The sequence below is a fragment of the Macaca nemestrina genome, chromosome 17 (genome assembly GCF_043159975.1).
Source record: "Macaca nemestrina isolate mMacNem1 chromosome 17, mMacNem.hap1, whole genome shotgun sequence".
Lineage (NCBI taxonomy): Eukaryota > Metazoa > Chordata > Mammalia > Primates > Cercopithecidae > Macaca > Macaca nemestrina.
In genome coordinates, this window is record NC_092141.1 from 50,720,336 (window position 1) to 50,735,646 (window position 15,311).

At 38.5% G+C, this 15,311-nt stretch overlaps 1 protein-coding gene across 2 annotated transcripts in view; it reads left to right on the forward strand.

The window, feature by feature from the left end:
- Nucleotides 1–15,311, forward strand: part of LOC105476823 (heat shock transcription factor 5) — a 60,430-nt gene that overhangs the window by 26,586 nt on the left and 18,533 nt on the right. For both annotated transcript variants that reach the window (XM_071082867.1, XM_011733048.3), the window contains exon 5: nt 1,643–1,820. In XM_071082867.1, the coding sequence (XP_070938968.1) occupies nt 1,643–1,820 (178 nt within the window). The remainder of the gene's footprint in view (nt 1–1,642; nt 1,821–15,311) is intronic.

The following is a 15,311-nucleotide window of genomic DNA, read 5'->3' on the forward strand; positions in this document are numbered from 1 at the left end:
TAAAGCTCAAAGTACCTAGTACTTCTGCTAAAGATTATTCTAGTGGAGAGTTTGTTCAGATTTTATTTGGGTTTAATACTAGTTCATTATGGTTTCCAGGAGGATCATGTCCCAGTGCTTCTGCACAAAAGATTCAGAAAGAAGTTACCTTAACCCTTAAGCATCCTCTCATTGTATTATGCATGGTCTGAAGTCAACCTCTAAAGAGAGGTTGTCTCATTGAGCATTGTGGTATGAAGCTTATTTTCATGTTATAAGCATCCCTTGAGTTTTTGCTTCCTATCTTAATTCGAATAGATTAGATATGCCTGGCCGATAATTCTGTTACCCAGGAGGGATGGTTTATTTGACAGACATTATGAGGACTTTCCTAGCCATTTGTAGCACAGAGGTAAGGAGATGGTTGGAGGTCTTTTCTAACTTTATTACAGCATCATTGAACTGTAACTTGTGAGCATACTGTGTTTGAATTTCCTTACTAATATCTGCACTCCTAAAGCAGAAGGTAAAGGCTAATTCCTTTATTGCCACTAGTTTATTACAAGAAAATGAATAAACTTTAATTCTCAATAATTAGTAAGAATAATTCATCAAAAGTATATCCACAGAAACAACGTCAAATAGCACCTGTTGTCATTTTATAAGAGGAAGCTAAATAATGTGTACACACTGGACATATAATGTGGAATAATAGACATTGGAGACATTGAAGATGTGGAAGGGTGGGAGAGTGGGAGGGGGAACAGAGATGAGAAATTACTTAGTGGGTACACTGTACACTATTCACTCAAAGCCCAGACTTCACCACTATGCAGTATATCCATGTAACAAAATTGTACCTGTACCCCTTAAAATAATACCCAAAAAAATCCAAATTAAAAAAAAATTTTTTTTTTTGAGATGGAGTCTCTCTCTGTCACCTAGCCTGGAGTGCAGTAGTGCAATCTTGGCTCACTGCAGCCTCCACCTCCTGGGTTCAAACGATTCTTCTGCTTCAGCCTCCTGAGTAGCTGGGACTACAGGTGCCCACCACCACGCCCAGCTAATTTTTTGTATTTTTAGTAGAGACGGGGTTTCACCATGTTGGCCAGGCTGGTCTCAAGCTCCTGACCTTGTGATCCACCCACTTCAGCCTCCTAAAGTGCTGGAAGTACAAGTATAAGCCACCACGCCCAGCCTACAAAAAAACTTTTTAAAAATTAACTAGCACCTGTAGTCCTAGCTACTCAGGAGGATCACTTGAGCCCAAGAGCTTGAGGTTACAGTGAGCTATGATTGTACCACTGTACTCTCACCTGGACAACAATGTGAGACCCTGCCTTAAAACAAACAAACAAACAAAAAACAAAAAAAAAAAAACAAAAAAAAAACAAAAAAAACCCTGCACTTTTGTAAGTTAAAAAAAAAAATCAAGAAGCTTCATGGTAGATATTCCCCTGATCATAAGTAAATGTTTTAGCTCCATATACAGTTTAGTAGTTTGTGTATGGAGAAAGGTATAGTATCATTTATAAGAATGAAAAGCCTTATAAGCTTGTTTGTTGGATCATGTTCCTATAATAGAACTCCTCTGATAAAATATCTTAACTTTTAGCAGATATTTGGAGGAAATCTCAATTAATGAATGGGTTTAATATTTTAGGTGGATGCCAATATAAAATGCCAGACCAGTTCACGTGAGAATATCTTGCCTTCAGAACAGATGGGATTCCTCATTTCAGAAATGGGGCCTGCTAGCAAGCCTAGCAAAGACACAGGTTTAGCCACTCCAGCCAGATACAGAGAGCACAGAAGCAACTCACAACAAGGAAAGTCCCCTGGTAAGGATTATTGTGCTCTAGAATGCCAGAAGTAGAATCACGCTGTAGAATTAATATATGAATGACAGTTTTTCTGGGTCTCCATTTATTATTCATAATTGTATTATACCTGTCACATTGCTATTTTTACATAGCTATAATTTTAACTCTATATTTGTTCTTAATTATCTTTGTAAAGTATGTAATAGTTATTTTCCTAGTATTACATATAATGATTTGGGCTTTGAAAAATATAGAACATATTAAGAATAAGCAAAGGAATTTAGATTATTTAACTTGGAGAAGGCAGGGATGAAGGATGATTTAATAACTATCCTAGATGCCAGACTTCGAAATTGTAGTTGGACTTGTTCTGTTATTAACAGACTCTAGGACAAGAGGGCATGTACTTATATTGTGACAGGAGAAAATTAGATGGAAATTTAGGATATTATCCTGAGCGTATTATAAAGGTACTGTAAAGTATGACCCTATACCAATGGTTTGTTATTCTTGCAGTTTGTAAGAACTCAGAGTAAGTGATTGTTTTAGGGACATATAGTTGCTTCTAATATGACAAAATCATGTTTTTTGAAGAAAATAGTAACATCTAATAAAACGTGTATTTTATATGATCCAAAAATCAGGTTACCAAAGTCTGCAATGCACAATTTTAATATTCTAGAATTACGTGCATGTCAGGGGCATGCAGTGCAGGAATTAACCAGGACAAACAATCATTTTAACCTACAGTAATTTGAAAAATGTTGAGAACTTCTGTGAGAACTTTTCCAAAAAGTAAATTAATAGTGATATGATCATAGGTCATAGTGTAGCTCAGATTCATAGGGTTCTTTCTGCAAAATGTCTTTTAGGCTAAAAACTATCCATCATTTGTTCACTAAACTTAGCTTGCATGCTTTTAGTTGACTATATTTTCCAATCCATCATTAAAGATTAAAGATTTCTCACCACTGAAGATGTTTAACACAATGGCATGAGCTTTGAAGGCAATTTAGATGAGAGAAGGGCAGGAACTAATATTTACTGTACCCATTTTTATGCCATACGACAAACTTGATGGAAGTGGTATTGTCATTTTAAACTTCAGGAAATTTAGGCTTAGAGTAAGTAACTTGTTCAAGGTCACATATAAATTTGTTTTCGTTTTTCATTTTTTTGAGACAGAGTCTTGCTCTGTTGCCCGGGCTAGAGCACAGTGGCACGATCTTGGCTCACTGCAGCCTCCTCACCTCATGGGTTCCAGTGATTCTTGTGCCTCAGCCTCCCAAGTAGCTGGGACTACAGGCGTGTGCTACCACACCTGGCTAATTTTTGTATTTTTAGTAGAGATGGGGTTTCACCATGTTGGCCAGGCTGGTCTTGAACTCCTGGCCTCAAGTGATCCGCCCACCTCAGCTTCCTAAAGTGCTGGGATTACAGGTGTGAGCCACCACGACTGGCCCTTTTTTCTTTTCTTTTCCTTTCCTTTTTTTTTTTTTTTTTTTTTTGAGACAGAGTCTTGCTCTGTTGCCCAGGCTGCAGTACAATGGCACCATCTCGGCTCACTGCAACTTCCACCTCCCACATTCAAGCGATTCTCCTGCTTCAGCCTCTTGAGTAGCTGGGATTACAGGCACACTCCACCACGCCTGGCTAATTTTTTAATTTTTAGTAGAGACAGGGTTTCTGCCATGTTGGCCAGGCTGATCTCAAACTCCTGCCCTCAGGTGATCTGCCTGCCTTGTCCTTCCACAGTGCTGGGATTGCAGGCATGAGTCACTGCGCCCAGCTGCCTTTTTTCATTTTTTATGGAGACAGGGTCTCACTATGTTGCCCAGGCTGGTCTTGCATTCCTACACTCAAGCAGTCCTCCTGCCTTGACCTTTCAAAGTGCTGGAATTAACAGGCATGAGCCACAGTGCATGGCTAGTCTTGTATAAATTAATATTGCTAATATGCTACCCTAAGTTGTCTGCCTGTAGAGCGCATATTCTTTCTTTTTCATTTTTTATTGTGTTGAAGAACACATAATATAAAATTTATCATTTTAACCATTTTTATTTTTAATTTATAATTTAAATGTAATTGTACATATTTATGAGGTACAATGTGATTTTTTGACACATATATACATAGTGTAATAATCAAACTGAGATAATTACCATATCCATTACTTTAAACATTTATCATTTCTTTGTGGTGATAACTCTCTAAACCTTTTCTTCTAGCTGTCTTGAAATATACACTACATTGTTACTTGCTACAATTATTCTACTGTGTAATAGAATACCAAAACTTACTCTTCCTATCTAACTACAACTTTTGACCAACTTCTCCCAATCCCCCCTTTCCTACCTTCCCCAGCCTCTGGTATTTACTATTCTACTCTCTTCTGTGAAATTAACTTTTTTAGCTTCTGTATATGAGTAATATTATGCAGTATTTGTCTTTCTGTGCCTGACTTATTTCACTTAACGTAATGTTCTCCAGGTTCACCTATGCTGCCAAAAATGACAAGATTTCATTCTGTTTTATGGTTGAATCATATTCCATTGTATATGTGAATACACACACACACACACACACACACATACATGCATACATATACAGTGGAATACTATTCAGCCATAAAACAGAATGAAATCTTGTATGTTGAAGAGACATCTCCACACCAGTGTTTACCACAGCACTATTCACAATAGCCAAGATATATATACACACACATATATACATACACATATATGTATATACACATACGTATATATTTATGTATATATACATATATGTATGATATATGTATATATGTGTATATATGTATGTATACACATATATATATCACATTTTCTTCACCTGTAGATGCATATTTAGGTTGATCCATATCTTGGCTATTGTGAATAGTGCTGTGGTAAACATCGGTGTGGAGATGTCTCTTTAACATACTGATTTCATTTTCTTTGGAGATGCAACCAGTAGTGGAACTGCTAAATTATATAGTGGTTCTATTTTTAATTTTTTAAGGAAACTTCATACTGTTTTCTATAATGTTATCCTAACTTACATTCCTACAAATAGTATATGAGTCCCCTTTTCTCTGCATCTTTGCCAGCATTTGTTATTTTTTGTCTTTTTGATAATAGGCATTTTAACTGGGATGAGGTGATATTGTGGTTTTGATTTGCATTTCTCTGATGATTGGTGATATTGAATATTTTTCCATATATCTGTTGGTCATTTGTGTATCTTCTTTTGAGAAATGTCTATTCAGGTCTTTTGCCCATTTTTAAAATTAGACTGTTTTTGTCTTTGTTTTGCTTCTGAGTTGCTTAAATTCCTTATGTATTCTCCATATTAACCTTTTGTCAAATGTATAGTTTGCAAATACTTTCTCTCTTTTTGTAGGTTGTCTCTTCATTGTATTGTGTCTTTTGCTATGCAGAAGATTTTTAGTTTGATATAATCCCATTTGTCCATTTTTGGTTTTGTTGCCTGTGCTTTTGAGGTCTTATCCAAAAAGTCCTCAGCCTCCCAAGTAGCTGGGATTACAGGCGCCCACCATCATGCCCGGCTAACTTTTGTATTTTTAGTAGAGGCAGGGTTTCACCATGTTGGCCAAACTGATCTCAAACTCCTGACCTCAAGTGATCCGCCCATCTCGGACTCCCAAAGTGCTGGGATTACAGGCGTGAGCCACTGTGCCTGGTCTCCTTTATCATTTTTTATTGTTTTTTACTTAAAGTCCTTTTTTTAAATTTTATTTTTTGAGATGGAGTTTCACTTTTGTTGCCCAGGCTGGAGTGCAATGGCGTGATCTTGGCTCACTGCAACCTCTGCCTTCCAGGTTTGAGCGATTCTCCTGCTTCAGCCTCCCGAGTAGCTGAGATTACAGGCATGTACCACCACGCTCTGCTAATTTTATATTTTTAGTAGAGACAGGGTTTCTCCATGTTGGTCAGGCTGGTCTTGACCTCCTGACCTCAGGTGATCCACCTGCCTCAGCCTTCCAAAGTGCTGGGATTATAGGCGTGAGCCATTGCGCCTGGCCTTAAAGTCCGTTTTATCTGATGCAAATATAGCTACTGCTGTTCTTGTTTGGATCATGGAAAAGATGGAACACTCTTTTCCATCCCTTCACTTTCATTCTATGCATATCTTTTTTTTTTTTTTTTTTTTTTGAGACAAAGTCTCACTCTGTCACCCATGCTGGAGTGCAATGGTGAGATCTCAGCTCACTGCAAACTCCGCCTCCTGGGGTCAAACGATTCTCGTGCCTCAGTCTCCCGAGTAGCTGGGATTACAGGTGCATGCCACCAAGCCCAGGTATTTTTTTTGTATTTTTTGGTAGAAACGGAGTTTCACCATGTTGGCCAGGCCAGTCTGGAACTCCTGACCTCTAGTGATCTGCCTGCCTTGGCCTCCCAAATTGCTGAGATTACAGGTATGAGCCACCACGCCCAGCCCCATTTTAACCATTTTTAAGTGCACAGTTCAGTAGTATATTCACATTGTTTGAAACAGATCTCTAGAACAGTTTTATCTTGCAAATCTGAAACTCTATATCCATTAAACACAATTTTCCTTTTCCCTCTTCACTTGCCCCTAGTAACCACCATTCTACTTTCTGTTCCTATGCATTTAACTATTCCAGGTACCTCATTTAAGTGGAATCACGCAGCATTTGTATTTTTGTGACTGGGTTATGTTTTCAAGGTTCATTCATGTTGTAGCATGTGAAAAGATTTCCTTTCTTTCTAAGGCTGAATAATATTCCCTTGTATGTACATATGACATTTTGTTTATTCATTTCTTAATAGACATTTAGGTTGCTTCTGCCCCTTGACTATTGTGAATAGTGCCACTATGAACTTGGGGGTGGAAATATCTGTTTTGTTTTTCTTTTTAAGAGATGAGGCCTCACAATGTTGCTCAGGCTAGACTCAAACTCCTGGACTCAAATGATCTTCCTTCCTCAGCCTCCCAAGTACTGGGACTACAGGCATGTGCCACCATGCCTGGCTCCAACTATCTCTTTGAGGCCCTGATTTCATTTGCATATATCCAGTAATGGATTGCTGGATCATATGGTTAATCCAATTTTTAATTTTTTGAGGAACCTCCATACTATTTTTCATAGCTGCCATACCATTTTATAATCCCACCAACATTGCAAAAGAGTTCTAATTTCTCCACATCCCCACCAACACTTATTATTTCCTGGATTTTTTAAAGGATGGCTTCTATAAGTAGCCATCTTAATGAGCATGAGCTGGTAGATACCTCATTGTAGGTTTGATTTTTTTTACATTTCTGTGATAATTAGTGATACTTAGTATCATTTGTATACTTACTGGCCATTTGTATATCATCTTTGGAAAAATGTATATTCAAGTCTTTTGCCAGTTTTTCAGTTGGTTCGTTTGATTTTTGGTGTTGTTCAGTTGTAGGAGTTTTTAAAATATATTCTGAATATTAACCCCTTAGTGGATATGATTTACAAATATTTTCTCCCATTCTGTGAGTTGCCTTTCATGATGTTTTGTCCTTTGATGAGCAGACACTTTTAAGTTTGTTGTAGTCCCATCTGTCTATTTTGCTTTTTTTTTTTTTTTTTTTTTTTTACCTTGTGCTTTGGGTGTCATATCCAGGAAAGCATTGCCAAGTCCAGTGTCATAAAGTTATCTCTCTGTGTTTTCTTCTAGGATTGTTATAGTCTTAAGTCTTACGTTTAGGTCTTTAATCCATTTTGAGTTAGTTTTCATATATGGTGTAAGAGTTTAACTTCATTCTTTTGCATATGGATACCCAGTTTTCCCAATACCATTTGTTAAACAGAGAGATTGTCCTTTCCCCAATGAGTGGGCTTGGCACCTTTGTTGAAGGTCATTTAATAATATATGTGAGATTTATTCTATTGAATATTCATTGATATATTTGGCTGAATTTATGCCAGTAGCACTCTGTTTTGATTACTGTAGCTTTGTAATATGTTTTGAAATCAAGAAGTGTAAGTCCCTTAACTTTGTTCTTTTTCAAAATTGTTTTGACTATTTGGGATCCCTTGAGATTCCATATGAATTTTAGGATGAAGTTTTCTATTTCTGTAAAAAAAAATTAACTGAGATTTTGAAAGGCATTGTGTTGAACTGTAGATTGCTTTGCATGGTATAGATATCTTAACAATATTTCCAGTCCATGAACATGGAATGTGTTCTACTTATTAGTGTCATCTTTAATTTATTTCAGCAGTGTTTTGTAATTTTCAGTGTAAAAGTGTTTTGCCTCTTTTGTTAGATTTATTCCTATTTTATTCTCTCTGATGCTGTTGTAAATGAAATCTTTCCTTTTAAGTTTTAATCTCACAAACAGTGCACAAATACATTCTCCTTGTAAGAACTACTAAGGCTAGAATTCCCTTTGACTACTACCTCCCCATACTGTTCCCTTTATGTCTTCCCCAGATGTAACCACATGTTTTTTCTACATCATCTTAGTAATGGCACAGTCACTTAAATAAGCAGATAACCTTTTCAGATAATACTCTGGAGGGAAAGGTTTCTCTTATATAAGCTTGGGTATATTTGTTAAAAATTATTCTCATTACTTTATGGTTATACATACTAGACTATTGAACTAATATAACAAGAGAAACTAAAAAGAAAGTTAAAGGATAGATACCTCTGATTATGATTTAAGAACAGTATATTCAAGGGTCCAGAAACAAGATGATTTATTGAGTGTATACAAAGGAAGAGATGCTTGAGACTGAGGGATGGGGTTGTTTGGTAGGGGATAGGTTGAGGCAGAGGGCTTGAGAGCAGGCAAGTTGATTAACAGGTCATATATAGAGTAGTTAACACATCCACATATCCTTGCCTCCTTCTGAAGAGTGTTGGTAGCTAGAAATTGGAGGTTTCTCCTTTTAAAAAAAAATTGAAAGACAGGTGTGGGACTTAGAAATCTCTGTTTCAGCAATTGGCACCTTGGGGAACTAAGAATGAAAGGACTGGCCGGGTGCAGTGGCTCACACCTGTAATCCCAGCACTTTGGGAGGCTGAGGCAGGCGGATCACAAGGTCAGGAGTTCAAAACCAGCCTGGCCAATATGGTGAAACCCCATCTCTACTAAAAAATACAAAAATTAGCTGGGCGTGGTGGTGCATGCTTGTAGTCCCAGCTACTCAGGAGGTTGAGGCAGGAGAATCGCTTGAACCTGGGAGGCGGAGGTTGCAGTGAGTGGAGATCGCACCACTGCACTCCAACCTGGGCGACAGAGACTCCATCTCAAAAAAAAAAAAGAATGAAAGGACTAACTAAGTCTAGCCCATCTCTTCCACCTGTGAGGCAAACTCTACTTGGTTTGTCTGAGAAATACAAGGCTTATTTTTCAAATGTCAAACAATGTTATTCACCATGTTAACAATATAAACAAGAAAAACTATGACCATTTAATAGATGCAGGGAAAGCATTGGACAAAATTTTTACACTATTTTATAGTAAAAACTCTCAACAAACTAGGAATGGTAGAAAATTCCTCAAACCAATAAAAGAGTATCTATAAAGTATGTACACTAAAGATCATAATGGTAAAAAACTAAACCGTTTACCCCAGAGACTGGGAACAAGGCAAGGATGGCCACTTTCCCCACTTTTCTTCAACACTGTACTGGAGGGCCTCACCCTTGAAATAAGGTGAAAAGTTACATACATCATGTATGTTTACCACCCTTTGGCTTTGATCACATAGCCACAGCCAATTAATTGTAGGGTAGTTTTGGAAAAGAAATCTTTGGCTAGGTGACCATGTACCCACCTACGCATTCCACCACCATGGAAGAAGAGGTGAATGACTTCTGGGGGACAGCCTCTGCCAGATCCATTGCTTTGACTACCCAAGTATCAGAGCACACCCATGTTCGTATACATAGAACATGCTCACATTCTCCCCAAGAGAGACAATGCCAAAGACCCATACAATTACGGCATCCTGCTTAGTCAAGATCTCTAAATATTATAAAATTCTTTTCTGTTAGATGGCTCTTCTTTGTCTCGTAACATAAAAAACAAGTTATCCATCCTCCCCCCTCACTCACACATACCCAAATTAGAGTATTAGAATAGGATATGTAACAAGTAAAACTTTCACTCAAAAAAGAGAAAAATAGGAAACATACAACCGTTGCTGTTTCACAGCATTTATCAAATCCTGCTGGACGAAAACTGCAAAGATTTTCTGCCTTGACAGTGGGATAAATTCCTTGGTTAGCCCATCAGTGAAGCCCTGCTTTTGCGTTCTGGGAGTATTTTTCTGTGGGTTGCCTCCATCACCTCTGGCGTTCCCTTCCAAGAGGGCTTTTCCTGGTTCACTATCCTTCATGGACTCATCTGAAGTGGTCCTCAGGGGTATGCATTTTTTTTTGGAATGATCGAGTTTTTGTTGCCTCTTTTCAAAGCCAACTTTTGTATTTGTTAATTTTTTCCATTGATTTCTACTCTTATCTATATTATTTGCTTTCTTGTATCACTTTGGGTTTACTTTCCTCTTCCTTTTCTGGTTTTTTAAGGTGGAACTTCAGGTCACTGATTTTAGATCTTCTTTTCTAAGATTAGCATTTAAAACTATACATTTCCCTTTAAACATCGCTTCAGCTGCATCCAGCAAAGTTTGGTGTTGTATTTCCATTATCACTCAGTTAAAAATATTTTCTTTTTCATTGTGATTTTGTCTTTGATTCATGCATTTTTAGATTTATTCCCAGATATTTAAATACATTTATATTTATTTCCAGATATTTGAGGTTTTCCTACTTACTTTATTGTTATTGACTTCTAATTTAATTCTGTTGTGGTCAGAGAATACATTTTGTATAATTTTGATCCTTTATGTTTATTGAGACTTGTTTCATGGCCCAGTGTATGGTCTATCTTGGTGAACATACCATTTGCACTTGAAAGTAATGTATATTCTGCAGTTGTTAAATATAGTGTTCTATATCTGTCAATTAGATTAAGTGTTGATTATGATGTTCACATCTTTCCTACTCCCTGAATCCCCTATGTCTTAATTTTTTTTTTTTTTTTTTTTTGAGACAGAGTTTCACTCTTGTTGCCCAGGCTGGAGTGCAATGGCATAATCTTGGCTCACTGCAACCTCCGCCTCCTGGGTTCAGACGATTCTCCTGCGTCAGCCTTCTGAGTAGCTGGGATTACAGGCACCCACCACCACGCCTGGCTGATTTTTTGTATTTTTAATAGAGATGGGGTTTCACCATGTTGGCCAGGCTGGTCTCGAACTCCTGACCTCAGGTGATCCACCCACTTCAGCCTCCCAAAGTGCTGGGATTACAGGCGTGAGCCACCTCATCCGGCTTGTCTTAATTTTTTTAAACCTCTCATATTTTTTTTCCTCCACATTTCTTTTTTGAGTTATTTCTTCTACCTTCTTGTTCACTCTTTCTTTTATACTAGGTCTAATGTGCTGTTTGACTCATCCACTGAGTTATTAATTTGATTATTTTTCAATTCTAGGATTTCTGTTTGTTCTTTTCTCCAGACCTTCTGGTCACATTTTTGAGTTTCTAGTTACCTGCCAAAATTTTTCAAGCTTGGAATTTGCCTCCTTGAAATAGTAAGCATGGTTGTTTTCTTGCTGGATTCTGGTAATTCCAGTATATGGTGTTTCCATAGGTCTCTTTCAGTTGTCTCATTTGTGTTGGTTCTCAACCATAGTGGCTAATCCCTCATGTAACTGGTTGTTTTCACTGTATGCTGAACATAGTATTTGAAGAATAGTATTTGAAAAATTTCTTGTAAAAATAATTTAAGGCCTAGGATGACATTATCTTCCTCAAATAAGATTTGTTTCTACCAGGTAATTGGGGTCACTGGCAATTAGGGATCACCTTAATCCAGTTCAGAGCTTGAGATTTTTCTGACCACAAACTGTGCAGGGGCTTGTTTCATCCTCTCCTGGGTGCAGCCTATAGAGATCCTAGCCATCAAAGTGGGAATCTCATCAGAACTCAACCTTTGACAAGCCCAGTCTCTGACATTTGTCCCTCTAGACCCAGAAGGCAAAGCTCAGCCTCTCAATCTCCTACAGATGGCAAATGTCACAAAGGCAAAAGTAGCCTCAAGTACGAGGCCTACCTCTCTGGATCCCCACGCTCACCTGACACTCAGCCCAGTCATTGTTTACTATCTCATTACCTTTTGAGACTCTTAAAGAATATTGTTTCTATAGTCTGTCCAGGTTTTTTAGTTGTCTTCAGTGGGAACACTGGTCTTAATTACCAGTCCTGACATTACCAGAAGTAGTCATATCATTTAAAAAAAAAAATTCTTACCTCTTTACCCCTCTATTTTTCCTATTTTTTCTTTAGTCCAGTATTGGATATGCTGAGTTGAATTTCTCTCTCTGTTTTTTTCTTTCAAATTTTTTATACCTTTGTCTTTTTTCTATTTTGTGGAATGTTCCTCAGATGAAACTTTCAACTATTTAGTTTTAAAAATTTGGCTATTAAATTTATAATTTCCGACCGGACGCGGTGGCTCATGACTGTAATCCCAGCACTTTGGGAGGTGAGGCGGGCGGATCACCTGAGGTCGGGAGTTCGAGACCAGTCTGACCAATATGGTGAAGCCCTGTCACTAGTGAAAATACAGAATTAGCCGGGTGTGGTGGTGCCTGCTTGTAATCCCAGCTACTCGGGAGGCTGAGGCAGGACAATCGCTTGAATCCGGGAGGGGGAGGTTGCAGTGAGCCGAGATGGCACCATTGCACTCTAGCCTGGGCAACAAGAGCAAAACTCCATCTCAAAGAAAAAAATATATATAACTTCTAACAGTTCTTTTTTATTCTATAATCATTCCTTTTTTGGGGAACTTTCTGTTCTTTTATATGGATGCAATATCTTCTCATAGCTGTCTGAGGATACTAAATGGAAGGGCTGGTTTTGAAGTTGTTTTCCCATAGCATGTGTCAGTTTCCTCTACGTTCTGTTTTTTTTTTTTTTTTTCATTGGCTTTCTTCCCTATTCAAGAGCGGAGCATTAAAAAGTTTATCAGAAGCTCTGTTGACAAGATTCATCAACTGTTGGGCTTAGCTTAATATTAATCAGCATGTACCACCAATTTTTTTTTTTTTTTTGAGGCAGAGTCTCACTCTGTTGCCCAGTCTGGCACGATCATAGCTCACTGCAGCCTTGATCTCTGGGGTAAAGTGATCCTCCTGCGTCAGTCAACCAACCCCTAGCCCCCAAAGAAGTAGCTGGGACTATAGGAGCATGCCGCCATGCCTAGCTGATTTTATTTTACTTTTCAAAGAGATGGAGTCTCACTGTGTTGCCCAAGCTGATCTCCAACTCCTGGCCTCAAGCAATCCTCCCAACTTAGCCTCCCAAAGTGCTGGGATTACAGGTGTGAGCCACCATGCCTGGCCTAAAGGCACTTCTTAGTGCAACTTCGGGTTGGGATATTGAAGCATTTGGATTCATGACCCAGTTACTGAACTCTAGTCAATAAGTTGTCAACCACAGGCAGACAAATACTCCCTTCCATCTCTGCTTGCACACTACGTACCTCTAGCCTGAGTTTCTCTCTTCTTTCAGGGCTTTGCTGAATGTGTCAAGAAATAGTCAACACATTGTGATTTTTGTCAATCTTTTTCCCCATGGTTGTATGTTCACTTGGTGCCTGTGATCTGACTTCCATGGTATCACAGGTGATGATTTTACCAAATGTGTTGGCGTGGATAACAAAGATCACCAACATTCTAGCTTGCTGTGTCCTAACCATGTGCTGCCTGACTGCAAAGCCAGTAGCACGTATAATCATGCATCCCTGAATGACAGGAATATATTCTGAGAACTATGTCATTAAGTAATGTTATTGTTGTGTAAACATAGTGGATTGTACTTACACAAACCGAGATGGTGTAGCCTACTACATACCTAGGCTGTGTAGTATAGCCTATTGCTTCTAGGTTACAAACCCTTACAGCATGTTACTGTATTGAATATTGTAAGCAATTATAATACAGTGGTATTTGTGTATCTAAACATAGCTAAGCATAGAAATGGTACAGTAAAAATAGAGTACAATCTTACGGAATCATCATCATCTGTGTGGTCTGTCATAGACCAAAATCAACCAATTATTTTTTTTTTTTTGGCAATTTGATTGGCAAAACTTTAACTGTTGATAATATCCAGCTTTGATAAAGATATGGAGAAAAAGGAACCTTCTCTACGCTGTAACTGGAATGTAAATTTGTATAGCCCTATAAAGGACAACTTGGCATTATTATTTTTTTTTATTATTATTATACTTTAAGTTCTAGGGTACATGTGCACAACGTGCAGGTTTGTTACATATGTATACATGTGCCGTGTTGGTGTGCTGCACCCATTAACTTGTCATTTACATTAGGTATATCCCCTAATGCTATCCTTATCCCCTACTCCCTACCCCCTCCCCACAATAGGACCTGGTGTGTGATGCTCCCCTTCCTGTGTCCAAGTGATCTCATTGTTCAATTCCCACCTATGAGTGAGAACATGTGGTATTTGGTTTTCCGTTCTTGCGATAGTTTGCCGAGAATGATGGTTTCCAGCTGCATCCATGTCCCTACAAAGGATACGAACTCATCCTTTTTTATGGCTGCATAGTATTCCATGTTGTATATGTGCCACATTTTCTTAATCCAGTCTGTCACTGATGGACATTTGGGTTGATTCCAAGTCTTTGCTATTGTGAATAGTGCTGCAATAAACATACGTGTGCATGTGTCTTTATAGCAGCATGACTTATAATCCTTTGGGTATATCTCCAGTAATGGGATGGCTGGGTCAAATGGTATTTCTAGTTCTAGATTCTTGAGGAATCGCCACACTGTTTTCCACAATGGTTGAACTAGTTTACAGTCCCACCAACAGTGTAAAAGTGTTCCTATTTCTCCACATCCTTTCCAGCACCTGTTGTTTCCTGATTTTTTTTGATGATTGCCATGCTAACTGGTGTGAGATAGTATCTCATTGTGGTTTTGATTTGCATTTCTCTGATGGCGAGTGTTAATGAACATTTTTTCATGTGTCTGTTGGCTGCATAAATGTCTTTTTTTTTGTTGTTGTTGAGACAGAGTCTCGCTTTGTCGCCCAGACTGGAGTGCAGTGGCCGGATCTCAGCTCACTGCAAGCTCCGCCTCCCGGGTTCACGCCATTCTCCTGCCTCAGCCTCCCGAGTAGCTGGGACTACAGACGCCCGCCACCTCGCCTGGCTAGGTTTTTGTATTTTTTTTTAGTAGAGACGGGGTTTCACCGTGTTAGCCAGGATGGTCTCGATCTCCTGACCTTGTGATCCGCCCGTCTCGGCCTCCCAAAGTGCTGGGATTACAGGCTTGAGCCACCGCGCCCGGCCATAAATGTCTTCTTTTGAGAAGTGTCTGTTCATATTCTTTGCCCACTTTTTGATGGGGTTGTTTGCTTTTTTCTTGTAAATTTGATTGAGTTCTTTATA